The sequence below is a fragment of the Pantherophis guttatus genome, chromosome 1, assembly GCF_059756535.1.
Source record: "Pantherophis guttatus breed Tessera chromosome 1, ASM5975653v1, whole genome shotgun sequence".
Classification (NCBI taxonomy): Eukaryota; Metazoa; Chordata; class Lepidosauria; order Squamata; family Colubridae; genus Pantherophis; species Pantherophis guttatus.
Window position 1 is genome coordinate 99,817,389 of NC_142063.1, and position 16,688 is coordinate 99,834,076.

Here is a 16,688-nt window from a genome sequence, read left to right on the forward strand (position 1 = left end):
AGTTATTAGGTGTTGTATAACAAGGGTATGGACTAGAACTGGGAAAATTCAAGTCTGCAGAATCCTTGATGTTCTCTGAGCTTGGTTATTTGCTTGCATATGTTTTGTTACCCAACTAGGCAATATTATCAATGCTAATAAGTATAGAGCTTATTCCCTTTTACCTACATGCAGAAACAATGCAAGTTTACAAACATAAAGAGGTTTGAATTGCTTTAAATCTCAAACCATTTCACAATTAAGCATACATTTTAAAAGTAGATGTTTACCTTAATTTTCCAATGAAACTCTCTCCTCCTCGTGACAGGTCTGTTGGGTCAATGGAGATGAGGTAATTTGAGGTTTTGCTCTTTTTCCGTTTCCTTCCAGCTAATAAAAATATCTAAAACATATATAATTTAAAAAAGTCAAATTCTAAGCAGAATCTGGTGGAACCATTGAAAAAAAGAAATCATGAGGATTTTTTTCTTGACAATAAGAATAATTAAAGAAAATGAGAATTAGCAGAGATGGGTTGAAAAAATCAGTAGAGAATTTTACTCTCTTGGATCCATTATAGATGGTTTAAATAATTAACCTAGAACATTTTGTTAAAGATTTACATTCTGCTTAAATAGTCTCCTTTTAATGAAAGGAAAACATTTTCCAGTTCAGATCAGAATGCAGAATCCCGCTATAAATAATTTGAAGAATCCAAACATGGAATTATCTAAGAACAAAGTAGACTTTAAACAGTGTATTTAAAGCATTGTTTATTCTCATTTACTTTTTTTCCCCAATGAGTTCCAACTTATCAACCACTTGACATTATATCTAGACAGCATAAACAGAGTGAAATTCACCAGGCAAGCAACAAGGAGTAATTTTCAAACTTATCTTCCAAAGCATTTGCAGCGCTGAATCTACATCTATATTTTCTTCTCATGGAATGTAAGATGACCCCCCCACTCACCTATCAATTCATAGGTAATTATTTGCCAGAGGGGGGTGGACTTACCTTCCAGTTGGGCAAATACAGTACTGTGGAGTCAGCCTTCATTAATCTACCTATCAGCTGCAAAGCATGACACAACATTTAGATTTTTTTTAAAAAAATGTTTTCAGCTTTATGCTGGACTCATCTGGATGGATTGCAATGTACCAATTCACAATAGAGTTTCAGCCTGCATATCAAAACACACTAAAAGAAGAAAGAGGTGCTTTCTGCTTTGCATGCAGAAAGTTCCAAGTTCAGTCCCTGTTGGGATAGACACAAAAAAATAAATATCCCAACAGAAATGCTGCTATTGCCTCTGAATATAACTTGGTGTACTGTTTATTGCTCAAGGAGTTGTCATAACATGAAATTTCGATGCAAATTGGTTAGATGACGCATTACCAGTTTCAGAGTATCTAGAAATAATGCTCAAATGGTAATGGGTAAATACACTCAATACCATTCAAGCATAACATACCCTATTGCCAGCCTTGCAAGATAGTCCAAAAGGCCTATCCAGAAATACTTACTCCCACTTGTAACGCTACATTAACAGAATCTTACAGGTTTGAAAATGTATCTCTCCCACCACCCCCTGCTGCCTTTACAGTCCCATAAACTAGGAAGGGTCTCTTCTAACGCTTTTACTCCATTCCTTCTGTGGTCTGAGCTGCCTCTTTTTTGACAATTGTCAAATTGGCTTTTCCTCCTGTCTCCCAAAGGCATTCTCACAGACCATTACACCTATAGACCAATTCCATCTAACTCTAAAGGGCAAGAAAAAGGGAAGTTGGTTAATCAAACCTCTGAACAAGAATAATTTCCCCCTCCTTGAAATTAAATAGCAAATGAGTACTTTACAAGGTACATTATGAAGCCGGATTTGCTTGTTGAAGAAAGAAAGAATAGACTACAGATCCCCTCCATGTTGTGATGAAATTTGTCAGGAAATAGGAACTCTAACACACATAGACCTTTAGGAATATTAAATAAGTATAGTAAGTAAATACCATGGTGTCAGAATTTTATTTTATTTGTTCATGCCAAGGCAAGCACCTGATTTCCTTCAAAATTTATCTTTTTTCTGACGCCTAGTTAGATGCTACCTGTTACCTTCTGATCATTTTTCCTCTTTTGCTACTTCTTTTCTTTTAGCCAAATATCCATCTATGTTCATATCTTTGCTTATATTTTCTAAGAAACTCTATTTTTTAAAAAAGATATTCCTGTTGTGTGGTTTGTAGCTCTTCTAGCTAGAATGCAAACTGGCAAGGTGGAGGCCAGGTAAAGCTTAGGCCTCTTCAAATTAATTACTGAGCCTTGGAGTTAAGGTGCCTGGTTTTTTGGCAAGGTAGCAGGAAAAAAATGAAAGTGTGTTCCTTCTTTTGCTCTTACTCTAGTTTTGTCTATTGTAGTGATTTACTCAATTATCTTAGACAGGTGGCTATTTAACTAAACCATTTGAAAACTTCTAGCAGAAGGGAGTCTACCACTACTCTAGCAGACTCTTCTGCTGTTTAGTAGCTTATTATCATGAAATTCTTTTTGATATTCAGCTTCAATTTACTTTCTCTCAATTAGTTGGTCCTTTTTCTGCTCTTAGAATCCAAAAAGTTCACATTCTTCTATATAAAGGCCTTTTAGATATTTCTAAATTGTTAGTGTCATTATCTCTCCTTAGCCTTTTACTTTTACACATTAAACATCTTCAGCTTCTTTAATCCCCCCCCCTTGAATTTCTGACCTTTTGTCATTCTAGTAGCATTTATCTGAACTCATTCCAACTTAGAAATGGACACAAAATTTGAAATGCAGTCCAAACAACACACTAGTATCTTCCATGATCTGGATGCAATGATTCTACAAATGCTATCCAAGATTGCATTGCCTTTCTTAGCAGCTGCTTACTCTTGTACAAATGATACTATTTCCAGATCCTTTTCTCATGTCTGCTACTAAGCCAGGTTCCCCAACCTTATATGTCCATATTTTACTTTTCTGACCCAGATGCGCGTAGGCTTACATTTGTCATGGCTGAACATTCTCCTGTTCAAGCCTCCTGGGGTCATTTCTTCCATTACATGTAGGTAATTAGCATATTCTTCTGCTAAAATTACAAGCATAGCATCTGCCTGGCAAATCACTATCACTGCTCCCTCTTCACTCTTCATCCCTGCTCCTCTGTCCAGCATTTGAAGTTAACTTGTTCCTCTCCTTACTAAAGAGCCATAGAAAACTCCCCTATTCTTGTCTGCTCTTGTGAGTTTCCAACTGTATCTCCTTTTCCTAAAGAGTTTGTCATAGGGGCTGGATAAATTCATGGAAGACAGGACTTTCAGAGGTTATCACTTATGAAGTTCAATATTAGCTGTATGTCAGGAGCAGCCTGCCAATCAGCTGAGGACAACAACGGGGTGGGGGTGGGGTGGGGGGAAGGGCATGTGAATACTCCAGAAACATCTGATTGGTTATTGCAAGAAGCAAAATGCTGGTCTAAGACAGACTTTGCCCAAACTAGCAGGGAAGTTCTTATTGTTGAGACTGAGTGTTGTGGAAGTTCAGTAATTGAATGGCTGATATGTGATAAACAATTCAGTACTTACACTGTAATCATGAAGAATGTATGACACAGAGGAGGTTCATATTCCAGTTCTGCAGCGAAATCTTCTCATAAACAATTTCGACTTAATTTAATGGGACTTACAACAAAAAAGATTGTAGCCTAAAGTGTGTCCACATAGGTTTTTTTTCCCTCAGATATTCTTTCTTGCTTTTCGGGACATGCTGCATTTTCATCTATATTTTCCCATCATTATAAATACTTGTGATAGGGATACAACCTCCCCCTCCCATTTAAAAACACTTATAATTATGCAGGTTTCTAGGTTCTGTGTGCTTTCTATACTGTTACTTTTTTGACAGCCAAGAAAATATGCTTTATGACCTTTTTACCATCCTCCCTTTCTAGATGGAGGTAATAGGTAGGGTACATTCCACGGTCCATTCCCTTCTTGTCTCTTGTGATTCGGCATTTGACAGTAACTCCCTGAGGAGCAGGTCTCACAGCAAACTCCTCCAAATCATCCACATCTATTACAGGGTTATTGGTTGAAGGGCTGGGCCCTGATGCTGTTTCCTAGAAGAGTAAGAAAAGTTGCCTCACTTTAAATCTACAAAAACAGCCATTAATGTAGAGATAAATCTCAATGGAAATTTGGTACTATAGAGGTAACATAAGAAACCCAGAACATACATACATTCCGGACAGCTCACTTTCCACACAAAAGAAGACATAGGAGAATGTAATGCAATGGAACAAAACTGGATGTGATCTGAAAAGATGTACTGAATGTGCCTTGAAGAAGCACCTTGTGTTGCTTTTCAGCCTACTGATTGTCTCTTATCTAGCCTCTTCAGGTATTGTAAACATCACATGAGGTTATGCAGTGCACAAATGAAATGCAGTAAAGCAGCACAAGAGCAGCCTGCTTCTCTTTGATCCTGGAATCAAGAGAGGGGCATTGTTTTGCAAATGATGTTTCCAGGAAATGCTTCACTCAAATCTTTGCTGGAGCAAAGAACACCATTTGAAAATTTACAAAGTCTTGCTGGAAGATTTAAGGATGATAACCACCTCAGAAGAATTTTAATAGGTTTTAGTTGGTCTTAGGCCTGCAGCCTAGCATATCACCATTTAACTGGTAGCAGCTTAATGGACTCAAAACAAACCTCAAGAAAAGGAATATTTGTAAAAAAAAAATAGTTAACAGTATAATAAGATCAATCTAATTTGGTAATTTGAAAATTAATGATATTTAAATTCTCCCTTAACTGTTATTCATGTCTAGTTATTTATATATAAAATAAAATATGATATTTGGTAAAACATTTCATCACCAGTATTTATTTATAATTAATATGTTCATTATATTTAAATACTTCCCATCTCACCACTGTTTTGCTATTTTCCAAACTAGTTATTAAAAACCATGGATCTTGTTGGGAGTAAATTTAGGATTTTTGTAGGCAACAGATCAATACTATAACCAACATTAGCTTCACACTGCAGTGAGAGTAAAAGGGAGTGGCTACACTTACTTTCTAAACTTTAGAAGGTAGTCATGGAGCCTCTTCTATATTTAAGTTTCAATGCTAAAACTTTCTATTTTATATGCTACATTTTTTTTAATAGTATCTTCATTGGCAGTGCCAGTTCCGCCAATCATCCACCATTCACAGAATGCTATCAGATTCTGTTGTGAAATTTTTACCCTTTTATAAACAACTTTGTTCAGCTTTGTATACATGAAAGAATTAATAGAATAAATTGCAAAGAATGTGTGTGGAAGCAAATTCGTGTTCCATCTTCACAATCAGAGAATATCACATGATAGATGTGGTGCTACAGTTGCATCCAAAAAGTGAAAAGAGTAAATAAAATAAGAAATGGTTCTATACTTTAGCAAGGAGCTCACGACAGACATTAAATCTTTTGATGCGGAGAACTGTTATGAAGAATCCATACAGACAAGATAAGTCTACGTTACTTTAAATGTCTGGTTTAGGTAATTCTGAGGTATTTTTAAGTCCACCACATCAGATCACTCACCTTATTTGATTTCTTGCTTGTTGCAGACCCTGGTCGGGTATTACTATTTAACTGTGAGGAACTTGAGCTATCTTCATCCTCCTCATCCTCCTCTTCATCAAAATTCATGCTACTTGAAATGCCTAAGATATAGTCATTATATTTAAAGACCATATAACTACTGCATAATCAAACTGCTTGCTCTCAGAACATGCATTTTATTTACTATATCAGAGCCTCTCATTTCCATCAGTTTTGAAGTGCTAGAAAAAGCATACCTTTGATTGTACCTATTTATGCTTCTTATTAGTGAAGTGTAGCAGTTATCTATCAATAATGCTTTAAAGACCTTGTAAGATCTACTAATGTTTGCTCACATTCATATTCTTACAATAATATTAACAGCATTGACTAAGTGGGACTTTGGTAAAATGTAACAAAATGTTATTTGTTCTTTCAACTTGATTCATTGAAAAAAAAATGAAATCTATCTTTCCTAATCATTAATGCTGCTACTGATATGTTTTGGAAAGAATATTAAATGAAATATTTGGTGCATTTCTGTCTAATCCATATTTCCTACCTACTTAATTTATCTACATTTATCTAATTTACAACAAGAGTTCCTAGAAGCTTCATGGAGAAATAACATAGATTAGTTAATGGCAAATTCTGGTGTTACCACCAAACATTTTAAGCAGATAAATTCAATCCAAGATCAAACAACTCTAAGGGCATACAAAATATCTGCCAGATAGTTTTCTAATTTCCTTCTGTTGCTTATTAAATGGTGTGTGCAGAGCAGTGGTGGATTGCTTCTGGTTCGCACCGGTTCAGGAGAACCGGTCGTAGTGGCGGTGGGAGGCTCCGCCCACCCGCCCGGAAGTCATCAAATATGCTCTGCGCATGTGCAGAAGTGGTGCATGCGTGAGCGAACCGGTAGCAAAAATAAGTAAAACCCACCACTGGTGCAGAGGCACTGACACTGGAGGAATAAGACATATTTCAAATATCAGTTGGAGAGGAGCTAATTGGCTGCCAAGCATGACTAACTGTTGTATTTTATGAATTGTGCTTAGTGCTAGTAGCATATCCCTGGATTCAAACTAAATTTTCATATTTGATGCATTTGATCATCCTATAATACAATACAAACCATTAGCATTTTTTGTATGGAGGACAGGTAAGCATATAATTAAACTTTAGACAAATTATGATGTCTTTGTAGACATCATAATTTACTAGCCCTAAGTAACACCCACAAAGTATATGAATTGCAATCTTTTTTGTTATCTGACAATTCTATAAGAATGCATAATGGCCCAATTTTGTGTGTGTGTGTGTGTGTGTGTGTGTTGATGATGATGATGATGATGACATAAAAAAGTAAAGGTCTACTTTGCTCTTCCCTCTTCATATCTTGCAAACACCATGATGAAAAACCCTAAAATATTTGAATATTTCAGTGATTTCTTACCTTTTTTCTGCATTGTTACTCTAAGGTCTTGTTTGCCTTGTTGGCTGGTAGCTAACACCTCTCCATTATCCTCATCATGGCAAGATTCCCCAACAGTAAGAATTTGAACTTGGCTCCCTGCTATCTGTACTTCATCTTGAAAAGCAGCTGGACCATCAATGCCTACCAACCAAGAATTGCACCAATGTCATATAAAGTATATGTCATATAAAGTATAAAGTATATAGTATAAAGTGTATGTGTGTGTTTTCCCGCGTCATTATAAGTTTGTTAGTTAAAATGTTTAAAATCCTGGCTAAGATCACAGCTCAGAATCTTCTAAATTCCCAAACAAAAACCTTTTTAAGGTCTTTCAAAAACTCTGGCTGAAATATATATATATTAACAACAGGGTATCTAAGAAGTCACATCTTTCTTCAATTATATTTGAAAATAGCTTTTAAAGGAAATCTGTAACCCACTCAGTAAGTTTGATTATTGAACTGATTAGAAGTATAAACAGTAAAATAATTGCTGTCCGTATATATTTTTATAATTTGGAAAGAGGGAAGTATACTTGAAATAATTAATACAATATTTTGAATCTTTTGTAAAACAACTTATACACTTCTCATTCAAACTGTAATGTATAACTGATCATGGTTTTTTAATTTTAGTATGCTAACTATTTTTCCTGCAAAAATGTACTAAAAATGGATAAATGTTATCTAATTCCCTAATTTTAATTTGCTTCATCTACATTATTGTTTTTTACTAGGGGACTAAATTCATTCTCATATAAATTGCACAATAAAAATTTAAAGTGCCAGATTGTGTATACACTCTTTTAGATTTGTTCAACCATTAACTGGCATCTACCATTAATTGGTATCAACACTTAAATTCTCACAAAACTAGAATGCTTTTACAAAGTTTTCATGAGGTTGCTTTTCTGGAAGTTAATGACAAAATCTGAAACTGTAACCATTGTAATTGTACCAAAATCATCATCACATGACCACAACCACAGATGCTACAATAGCCACAACTACAACTTGTTGAAAGCCCATCCCGTATTTTTAACATATGTAAGCATAAGCCTTTCAAAGTAATATAAATTCAATTTGACAGGAAATAAGAGTTACTGAAGGTACTGTAACAAGAAACAAGCAGAAAATTGTATTAATAAGATGATAAAATTGAGCAAAATAAACTGAGGGTTACAACTAATGCTAGAAATAAGAAAATAAGTGACTATTTTTGGAACAAAACAGAAACAAAAAGAGGTGTTTGTTTTTGTTTTGTTTTGTTTTGAAAGGCTATGCCTATAAAAGATAGCATATGCCTACTGGAGTCCAGTTACTGGACAAACAGAAGCAAACAAGGTTCTTTTATAAGGTGGCAATTATCCAGATAAGCACTAAATGGCAACAAAGATCCAGACTAATTTCATTTATTTAGAAGTTTCAGAATTATTTGTTAGTTAAGATTTTTATTCTACTTTTCCTTCAGGAATGTGGTACATATAGTTATGTGGATTTTTTTTAAAAATCCTCATAACTGCTGTGCAAGCTAAACTGGACTAAAAAAGATTGTTTTGCCTAAAATCACCTCAGAGCTTCAATCTGAGGGTGGCCTTGAATCTGTGTCTCCAAGGTCCTACTGTATTATTTTATCTATAGTACAACAACTTGAAAAACGGCCGGGGCTCTAAATGATATGAAGAGCAGAAGAGACCAACAATTCAATTTCATAAATGTTAAGCTGCAAGGAAAAGAAAAGTCCAGAAAAAAGCAGAACTATTAAAAACACAAAAATAGGTTATTGGAGGTGCTATAACTATTGTTAGAAACAGAATAAATACTGTAAAACTAATTTGTTATTAAAACTGCATCGTGAAATTCTACCACATGCGCACTTGTATTTCTTTAGTTTAGGATCTGCTTCCAATTAAAACAAAAGTGAACTTGTGTAAGCAGTTTTGGTTCAGCCCTACTGCATACATCACTGCAGAATAAACAAACTAGTTTCACCGGATGTAGAGCCGGCTGCTGCTCTTTCCCTTGGAATATTTAATATACTCAAAAGCCTAGTGTCTCCACCATGGTGACATCTGCACATTAGAATTCTAAAGCACGACTAAAAAAACCTCCAGCCCTACTGAAAGCTGGCTCTGTAACTCTTTGAAGGAAAGGCTGGATTTCTTTAAAATAAGAATGATCAGAAAATAGCAGTAAAAAAAAAAAAGCTGCCTTGTCTCTCTTTTTAAAATAACATTTATGTTTGTGTACCAGAAAGTCACTTCATCAGCAAGTCTTTGATCTAATTCATATCTCTTGATTTTCAAGTGTCCCATATTTTAAAATTGTAGACAGCCAACAGGAGCATAGTATTTTCAATGACATGATTTCTACGAGAACATGATTTTAGATAACTGAGGATTGTGCAAAGAGGAGGTATTTTCTGGTGTATCATCTATTGAATTTCCATTGCATTCTGCCAAAACCAGCACCTCTTAATGGATGGATTTATTGTAACTTAACAAAACAGAGCAGAACAACAGAGTCGGAAGGGACCTTGGAGGTCTTCTGGTCCAACTTCCTATTCAGGCGGGAAACCCTATACCATTCCAGACAATGGCTGTCCAGTTTCTTCATAAAAATCTCCAGTGCTGCACCACCCACAACTTCTGGAGGCAAGTAATTCCACTGATTAATTGTTCTAACTTCTCCTTAGTTCTAGGTTGGTTGTCTCCTTGATTAGTTTCCATCAGGGTGGATTTGATTTAAAAACTCGATTTAAATCATAATTTTTAAAGAGCAACTGTCATCTCTGCTACTCCTTTGACCCACTGTTGACTCACCGATAATCCCAGTGCTGCAGAATATACAGCCTCATGCTACATAACTAAGCTCCATTTCATGCTGAATAAACTAAATTATTTATGTATCTTAAATAGAAAACTATCTTACAATAGATTTTTACCCCAAAAGTTTTTTATTAAAATAAATTCGATAAAAATCAAAAAAATCCTATTTAAATCAAAAAAATCTGAATTTTTTGATTTTTTTAAAAAAATCATTGATTTTTATCCACCCTGGTTTCCATCCATTGCTTCTTGTCCTGCCTTTAGGTGCTTTGGAGAATAAGTTGATCCCCTCTTCTTTGTGGCAGCCCCTTAGATAATAGAACATTGCTATCATGTACCTTGTTTATTTTTATACAGTAGTGCTGTTTATTTTTATACAGTAGCGCTTTTTGAAGCACTACTTAAATGATGCAGGAAATTCTCAAATGTTGGTGTATAGGTTTCCTAACAAAATAGGTTTCTACAATAGATAGGATTAGCCTGTGATTGCAAGTCAATGCCTACAGATCTCCAAATTATTCCTTATACTCATTCCCACATTTTAAGGCTTACTTTGACTATTGCTGTGTAGCATAAACTGTTTGCAAATTTTCTCCTCAGCTTTTTAAAAATAATACTTTTTATTTGGAAGAAAACTTCCATATAATTGATCTGATATAAATTATTTTCAGCAAGAAATTCTTTGCATGCGGCTCACAGACACAAATATCCACTTATGTGCATAAGACAGTGCTTTCTCTACACATATCATGTCTTTGCCTGCAGTACTTATTTTCTGAGAATTTGAAACATTTATGACCTGTGAACACAATTGAGCCCAAAATGTTGCTAAGCAAGACATTTGTTAAGTGAGTTTTGCTCCATTTTACAACTTTGCTTGCCACAGTCTTTAAGCGAATCAGTCCAGTTGTCAAGTTAGTAACACGGTTTTTAAATGAATCTGGCTTCCCTATTGACTTTGCTTATCAGGAGGTCACAAAAGGTGATCGATCACATAATCCCAGGACACTGCAACTGTCATAAATATTAAACAATTGAATTTTGATCATGTAATCAAATTTTGATCACATGGCCATCGGGATGCTGCAACAGTTGTATGTATGAAAAATGGTCTTAAGTCGCTTTTTCAATGCCATTGTAACTTCGAATAGTCACTAAATGAAAGGTTGGAAGTCAAGGACTACCTGTATTTAACCCCATCACCACTACCAATAGTGGAATCTCAGCAAAAAATTCATTCCTTCAACCTACAACTATCATACTCCATTGCCTGCCCAGACCAAGTTCTCCAAGTTCAAATACCGTGTACAAATAGAAGACATATTATTTCTATGTGACAGCTGAATTTGCACCCTTCAACATCCAAACATATAAAAGGACTTTCCCCTTTTTTCTTTCTCTTTAGTACCTTTTTCCTTTCCATTGAACCTGGATTGTCCTCATAGCTCTGGAAGATTTGGAGGGGTCAGGGAGCATCTATGCTACCAACAAGGGCCTGTCCTCCCAGCAAATGCACTTCAATGAATACAATTCTTAATCTTACCGTATTTTAGAAACATAAATATTAGCTATTTCATCCCTCCTTTATTATTGGGTAACTCAAGATGGCATACACACCTAATATTGCTTCCTTCTCCTATTTTCCCCAAAATACCAATCCTGTGGATGATGGGCTGAGAATGAGTGACTGGCCCAAAATCACCTAGGTAGCATTCATGCTTAAGGTAGGCCTAGAACTCAGGCTCCTGATTTCAAGCCCAAAACATTAGGCGCTAGGATACATGGTGTTACATATATTACTGTTATACATTATTATATATTGATACACTAGTACTATACAAACATACATTTAAACTAAGTTATTATTAACAGCCTTCATTTCAGGCTTTTTACCCAATTTCATTTTTAAGCAGAATTCTGCCTTTTTTAATGCAAACTAGATATCAAAAATTAGCTTTTGAATACACAATTTGAAAATTAAATATCCCATTAAATTCTAATAAGGGCAGATATGTAGCTCATTTTTAAAAAAGAAAAATCAACTGGTTTTGAATTTAATAGACTATAGGCATATTTGGCCAGATCTGTAACTACAGTAAAAGAAAAAGTTACATTGTAGAAGAACACCTGCAGTATTTGGCTCTGTCTCAATAAATTTATAAGAGGGTCTTTCATGAATGAGATTCAGAAAATCATTCAATGAACATTTTGTACAGTCTATTGAATATAGGATTAGAAAATACACCAGCACTTCAGCTAAAATGAATAGCCTTTACAAAGTCAGAAATCAAATGAATGTTTGTTAGCCAAGCATTGTATAATGTTATTTCTCTGCATAACTTAAAAATTAATCAGAACACTTTGGACAAGAAGGTATGTTACCTATATACCTATTTTAGGACATACCACTGAAGGTAGCATTTTGCAAATCTGCATGCATCTTCAGAAACAAATACATTAAATTCAGCAACCTCTTGTCCAAAATAATAAAACCAGAGGATGAGTTGAGTTAGTACAGATAACATAGCAGCAATGTGAGAATCTTGCCAAAACCAGGGATGATATTTGCCACATGGTTTGCATTTGTACAACAGAATCAAAATCATAATCTGTGTTTTATCAGTCACCATCACCCCTATTCCATCATCCCTGAAAAAAAAATGTATTCTTCTCAGCCCAGATTATTTGGAATAGCAGAAGTGTGAGAATGAATTAATTCCAATATGGAAAGTAGTATGTCCAAATAATTTAATACACACAGACTTCTGGTGAGGGCATGGAGCACTAGATGAAAGAATGGGGACAGCCTTTATGATGAGATTGATGGCCGGATGCTGGATCTCTCTAGAGAAAGGAGAGATCATAAGATTGCCCACATGTACTCCAGGCAGCTGCTTCTCATAAACAGCCTACCGGAACTTTCTGCAGTCAGCTTATGAATCAAGCAGCTGGAAGTTGGAGGATTCCAGCTAAGCTCACAGTTGTAATGCAGCCTATATGTATTCATAAAGCTTGACCGTGCCTTGTTTCTTAATCCCTTTTGGAATTATTTTTTTACTGTTTTTCAAATATTAAGAACTTTTGAAATGGTAAGTTTTTATTGCAATCACTGTGTGAGTCTCCTCCTTCTTAGCAAAATAAGTTTTAAATATGATTTAAGGATTTGAAAAAAAAAAAGTTTTAGGAATAAACAGCAAAAGGTTGTTTAAAATGTTGTTTCTGGAAAGTTAAAAATGAACTAAGGATCCAGATGGATTTGGATTTGAAATAAGTCTCTAAAATTAATTATAAGAGTCCATCCTTTGGAAAATTGCTGTTATTAGAATTCTTTAGGGGGGGGGGGAAATGAGAGGATGGCACTTTGAAGGTTGGACACCAGAGGGAACTAGATGAAACTAAAGATTACAATTAGAGGAGAAGAATACTTCAAGTTGACACTTCTCTTTATTGGTAAAGTTGACTCATTAACACAGAATGGAACAAAATACTTTAACATTGGACATTTTGAAGGATATATGTGAACAGTGGACTCATTGTATAAATGACATTACAGAAGAGGAACAAACTCTGCCAGATAAAACTGAAATGGGTGTGAATATGGATTTAAACATGACAAAATACAAGAATGATATGGGAAAAGATGATATACTATATAGACAAATGAAACCAATTGATGTTTTAATTATTAAAATATACGTACAAATAACAAGCCAGAATAGTGATTTGAATAATCTTTCTATACTGGAATTAGAGTAAAAGAGACCTGTTAAAATTTGAAAGGATTTTCTGAGAAGGGACAAAGAAAAAAATAAAACCATATCAAATTCTAGGACATTATTTGGAAGAATTAAAAACCAGAATTGTTGAAAATGTAAGGAAGGAATATAAACTTCCATTATTTGATCAAGGTTAAAATAGATTTGGAGCTGTCTCTGGTAACCTTTAATAGACTTTTTCTGTTCAGGAATTAATGATGAGGTTTTAGGATTTCATTTATGATTACAAGTTGAAATATGAGAAGAGGAGATCATTTGTTCTATTTTAAGAGAAAATATAAATTACTAAAATTGTTTATACCTGTGATGAAAGGGGAAGTTACCTCTGTATATATTTCTTTTCTATTTTTCTTTCTATTCATTTTCTGCGCTTTCTATTTTTTCTTTTCTTTTTTTGTTAGTTTGTATTTTTTCAATTATAATCTTTTATAAAATTATTATTAAAAAAAACAAATAATTTAACACGCACACATACGCCATGGTTCTGAAGCAGCTTGGAGACCTCTGTGTACCATCTGTTAAAGTAAAAACAATTATGCAAAGACATATTTCATTAAACATATTTCACCTAATTTGAAAAATTAGGTCAAATCTAATCAGCCTTAGAAAAACTAGGGCTGATCTAGCTGTGATTATGGAACCAAGACAAGACTATATACTAAACAATGAAATCTTTTGTGTCTCAATATTTCAGATGTAATTTAAATTCTCATATATATTAGAATAATCCCACTAAACTAGATATCTAAATCCAAGCAAGAACATAGTCCACAACAATCTTCACCAATTTAGTCACAAATGTGTTAGACTATAAGTGAAGTAGCCCCAGGAATGATAATGGGGAAACAGTATCTTCTGAAATCAACCATTCTATTAATAATAATAATAATAATAATAATTGTATTGTCATTGTACGTGTATGCACAGTATACCCATACAACAAAATTCACTTAACATCCAAAGACCAGGTCCAACACATATAACAATCCCCAAACACACTCCCACCCAGCCGAATTCCCCACCCCTAAACCACCCAAACATTCACACAACAGACCAAGTAATATTGTCCAACAGCTCACTAATGGTGGCCCTTTAGTTCATTGTTGAGTGCAATTATAGCTCTGGGATAAAAACTATTCAGAAAACATGTGATCCGAGTTTTAATTGTTCTGTATCTTCTGCCAGAAGGCAACAGTCCAAAGAGATTGTAAGATACAGATTATCTTAGTATCCTACTACTTTCAGAAAAGAGACTTTTTGCTGAGTTTCATATTTATACAAATACAGTAGACTCTTACAGTAGACTCCCTTATGAATAAATATCAAAACAGCTAGCAAGCTTCTTGAGATATTATGTCCAAATCCAAAGCAGTTCTTATCACTAAACAGAGGTCTTTATGACATTCCAGCATGAAAACAAACTATTTTTTAAAAAAACAACCATGTGTCATTTGCAAAGGGCTTTATGGAGCGTTGCATATGCAATAAGAAACATATGTATAAACCTAATACTGAACCTTGCTCTTTTCTCCCCTACTTCAAGCAGGATTGATATAAAATGAAACAAGAACCAAAATGCTAGTTAAAACAAAGCTGATAAATATTGAATTAGGAGACAGGAGTATAGCAGTTATCTTGATGGCTGAGAAGTATTCAATTTCTGTTTCTAAAAACAGTAAAAGTCTCCTGCGCGCTCATTGTGGCGTAAAGGCTTCTCATCCACAAGCATTGTATATTGTGTGAATACAGAGGATTTACCAAGAAGCACTTCAGGAGGGGAATGTCTATATCAGTGATGGCTAACCTTTTCCGGACCAAGTGCCCAAAGTGTGCACGCCCAAATGCATGCACGTGTGCCTGAACCCCCAAATGCAATGTGCATGCGGCCCTATGCATGTGTGCCCTGCCCCGTGCATGTGCCCCGCTCCCCATGCATGCGTGCATGCCCCTGCATACACCCTGTACATGTGCACGCCCCCCCGCACGTGCCCTACCCCCATTTGCACCATGCTCCCCGCACGCCCCCCACGCATGCGTGCAGGTCCCCCTGCATGCGCCCCGCCCCCTGTGGTTCATTATCACGGGTCTAGATAAACAGTTGTTATGAGGATAAATGCAATTTAAAGGCTTTTACAAGAGAAACTGGACCATCTCACATACATAAGTGCAACTACTTTGACCATCGTCACTACCACCACCGCCTAGTGCAACAGACATTGAACATCCTTTTGCAAAAATAATAATTTGGCAGAAGTGTGGGTTGGGTTCAGCAAGCCCTACACATGATTATCCACTTTAAGTAACTTAGTGGAAACTAGTATGAGCATCCTTTCAAAAGATTACAAGTTTTCCTCATTTAGATTTAGGGAGCAGGGGTTAAGCTAACTTTAGGAAGGCGGAGAATTTTATTAATCTGCATTATTGTGACCTTTCTATCATTATTAGAGTATTATTCTATTCTATTCTATGCTTCGTGTTCCCAAAATCTTGTAATGTGTTTGAAGACATACAAAAGGAGATAGATAAATCACATCATCACCAATCAAAGCACAGATGACTTCAGTAGATAACATAAGCTCCATCTACTAAATGTTCTTGAAGGATGTGTAGCTTAAACTAATCAGTCACATTAAATGCAGGTAGCCCTCGACTTACAACCACAATGGAGCCCAATATTTCTGTTGCTAAGTGAGACATTTGTTAAGTGAGCTTTGTTCCATTTTACAACCTTTCTTGTCACAGTTGTTAAGTGAATTAGTGCAGTTGTTAAGTTAGTAACATCGTTGTTAAGTGAATCTGGCTTCCCCATTGACTTTGCTTGTCAGAAGGTCGCAAAAGGTGATCACATGACTCAGAGACACTGCAACTGTCATAAATATCAATCAGTTGACAAGTGTCTTAATTTTGATCATGTGACCATGGAGATGCTGCAACAGTCGTAAGTGTGAAAAATGGTCATCAGCCACTTTTTTTCAGAGCTGTTGTAACTTCGGTCACTAAATGAACTGTTGCAAGTCGAGGAC

At 35.3% G+C, this 16,688-nt stretch overlaps 1 protein-coding gene across 7 annotated transcripts in view; it reads right to left on the reverse strand.

The window, feature by feature from the left end:
* The window catches only part of TUB (TUB bipartite transcription factor), a 136,248-nt gene that overhangs the window by 29,792 nt on the left and 89,768 nt on the right, over window positions 1-16,688 (reverse strand). For all 7 annotated transcript variants that reach the window (XM_034417006.3, XM_087879264.1, XM_034417008.3 and 4 more), the window contains exons 5-8: window positions 7,042-7,203; window positions 5,586-5,707; window positions 3,921-4,112; window positions 270-382 (exon numbers count right to left, since the gene is read on the reverse strand). In XM_034417006.3, coding sequence (XP_034272897.1) covers window positions 270-382; window positions 3,921-4,112; window positions 5,586-5,707; window positions 7,042-7,203 — 589 coding nt within the window. The remainder of the gene's footprint in view (window positions 1-269; window positions 383-3,920; window positions 4,113-5,585; window positions 5,708-7,041; window positions 7,204-16,688) is intronic.